The sequence below is a fragment of the Fonticula alba genome (assembly GCF_000388065.1).
Source record: "Fonticula alba strain ATCC 38817 unplaced genomic scaffold supercont2.5, whole genome shotgun sequence".
Lineage (NCBI taxonomy): Eukaryota > Rotosphaerida > Fonticulaceae > Fonticula > Fonticula alba.
The window spans coordinates 139,659-142,277 of NW_009242975.1; the positions used below are offsets into that span (position 1 = coordinate 139,659).

The 2,619-nt window shown below is 71.7% G+C and overlaps 1 protein-coding gene across 1 annotated transcript in view; it reads left to right on the forward strand.

Annotated features, from left to right (window-relative positions):
* Window positions 1-608: 608 nt before the first annotated feature.
* The window catches only part of H696_03235 (TKL protein kinase), an 8,726-nt gene continuing 6,715 nt past the window's right edge, over window positions 609-2,619 (forward strand). Inside the window, exon 1 of the mRNA XM_009497121.1 lies at window positions 609-2,107. Coding sequence (XP_009495396.1) covers window positions 739-2,107 — 1,369 coding nt within the window. The 5' untranslated portion in view covers window positions 609-738. The remainder of the gene's footprint in view (window positions 2,108-2,619) is intronic.

Consider the following 2,619-nt stretch of genomic DNA (forward strand, 5'->3'; position numbering starts at 1 on the left):
TTATTTTTTTGTTTTTTTTTTTTTTTTCGCGCACGGCACAACTCCGGACCCGGGACCCATTTTGCCAGCAGGGAGGGCCCCTGCACAGGGGGCGGCCGGGCGAACTCCGCGAATGATGCGATCTGGTCTGTTGGCCGTTTTCCGCCTGGCCTGCCCGGGGGACGGCCCTACCCGGCTGCGGGCCCTGCCGGGGTTTGCTCGTCGCGGCGTGCTGGTGTCCGTGTCGGTGTGCATTGTGTCGGCCAGGCGGGCAGGGAGGGTCTTCGAGTGGGGGCCGGCCCCGCCATCTGCATGCGCCCGCGGCAGGCCTCGGCTCAGTGCCGAGCACCCGGCGCCGCGCGGAGAGCACGGCCGACGGGGCAGGCGAGCTGGCAGGCTGCTTCGAGGGGCAGCGGGCGATCGGCCGGTCGGGGTGGGCGATTGGCCCGGGGGGGGAGGGGGGGGGGGCCCTGCCTCGCTGACAAGTCTCAGCCAGGTCGCCATGCCATTAAAGCCGCCCGCCCCGCTGGATGGCTCTTTCGCAAGTTGCCACTGCTGCCCCGTGCCCGCCCCCGCTGCCTCTCGCTGCCTCTCGCTGCCTCTCGCTGCCTCTCGCTGCCTCTCGCTGCCTCTCGCTGCCTCTCGCTGCCTCTCGCTCCCTCTCGCTCCCTCTCGCTGCCTCGCGCTGCCCGTCGCTCGCTCGGGTCTCGTGGCCCTGCGCCCCCCGGAGCCTCTCCCCCTGAGGCGGGCTCCCCACCAATGCACCACCAACAGGGCGGGGCCGCCGGCCAGCCGCCCCCATCACAACCCGCACGGCCCATCCTCTCGCTCATGCTGTGGCTCCTGCTGCTGCTGCTCGGCTCCGGCGCCCTGGCCATGGACGTGGACCAGCAGGTCGGCGGGGAGCTGCTGCTGATTGCTTCGGGCACGCCCTTCGGCTGCACTGACATGCTCGGCCGGCTCTTCGCCGGGGATGATGCGGTTTGCTACCGGGTTTTCAACCGGTCCACCTGGCTCTCCTACCGGCAGCCAAGCAGCCGGCCAACCGGCTGGGACTTCCGAAGGGACAGCTTCTTCACAAATGACCCCTCGCTCAGCGGCCCCCTGGTCGGGATGCCACAGGCGCTGGACTTCGGCCCATTGGGCTTGCCATCGACCCGCACCGACCCGCTGTTCCTCTGGCAGAGCGGCTCCCAAGTGGGCCTGTCCGTGGCGGGGCAGAGCCACACCCACGCCCTGCCGGCCGGCCAGCCGGCCGCCCTGCTGGCCGGCCATGCCAATGGCCCGGACGAGGTGACTGCCCTGGTCCTGGTCGAGGGGGCCGACGCCTCCCTGAACAGGGCCCACACCCTGCGCTGGCGCAATCAGGCCTGGCTGGCGACCGATGCGCAGGTCCCCCATCCTCGGGCCCCGGGGGCCACCGGCCTGCCGGGGAACTTCTTCCTGGCCACGGCCGACGGGTGGGCCTGGATCCGCCCCGGCAGCCCGACACTCAGCTTCCCCCTCGGCCGGCCGGTGGTGGCCCTGGCGGCCACGCGCTTCCTCACCCCCCACCTCCAGGCCATGGATCTGGTGGTCACCACGGCCGATCGCCTGTATGTCTACCTGGGGCTGGACCCCGGCACCGGCACATGGGCCGAGCTGCTGGAGGCTGGCCAGCTGCCGGAAGAGCGCCAGGCACTGACCACGCGGCTGGTGCCCCCGGTGCAGGACGCCACCCTCCCCACGAGGTTCCTGCTGCTGGTGTCTGGGACCCGGCAAATGTGGCGCCTGGTCCGCCTTTCGACCGGGGGACATGGCGGCGATGCCGGCCCGGCCGGCGGCCAGCTTCTCTGGCAGGCCATCCGCCTGCCGGCCACCTTCGCCACCTGGCCGGATGTGGTCCGGATGGCACCGGTGAACCTCGGCCCGGCGCGGCCCGAATACTGGGTCCTCTTCCAGGACAACCAGGCCTACCACCTGGCCGATGACATGGGCTGTGACTCTGACCCCTCGATCAGGTGCGATCGGCTTGCCGCGACCTGGGCATGTGCCCCCGGGCGCCTGGAGGCCCCGCATCTGGTCCATGGCCAGCTGTGCGGCGCCTGCGGGGATGGCTTCTTCCGCTCGCCTGCGCCCCGTGGCTCCTGTGCGTTTGGCAGCACGCCCGTCTTCGGCCGGGGCCGGGCCCGGAGGGGGGGGGGGGGCGATCCCCGGGACCGGTGCCTCGACCACCGGCGAGGCACCTCCACCCGTCGATGTCCTGCCGCTGCACGCAGTGCCGGTATTGTCCCGGGGGGGGGGGGCGGGGGGTGGCGCTGGCGCGGGGGGGGGGGGGGGGGGGGGGGGGGGGGGGGGGGGGGGGGGCGGGGGGAGGGGGGGGGGGGGTGGGGGCGGGGGGTGCGGCGGGGGGGGGGGGGGATCTAAGCCGCCGGCCCTGGCCCCTTGGAGCGTTGCACCTGTCGCCCTTCTGCCGCGGCCAAAATGCTCACCCACCTGCTCGCGGCACTGCCACTCCCACGCTGAAATCCAATCACACACACACACACACACACACACACATATATACACATATGTGCATTTGATTGGGCTTTTTTTCTCGCACTTGCATGCGCTCATGACCTCGGACGCGCCTCCCCAACCGCCGCCCATCCCGTCCCC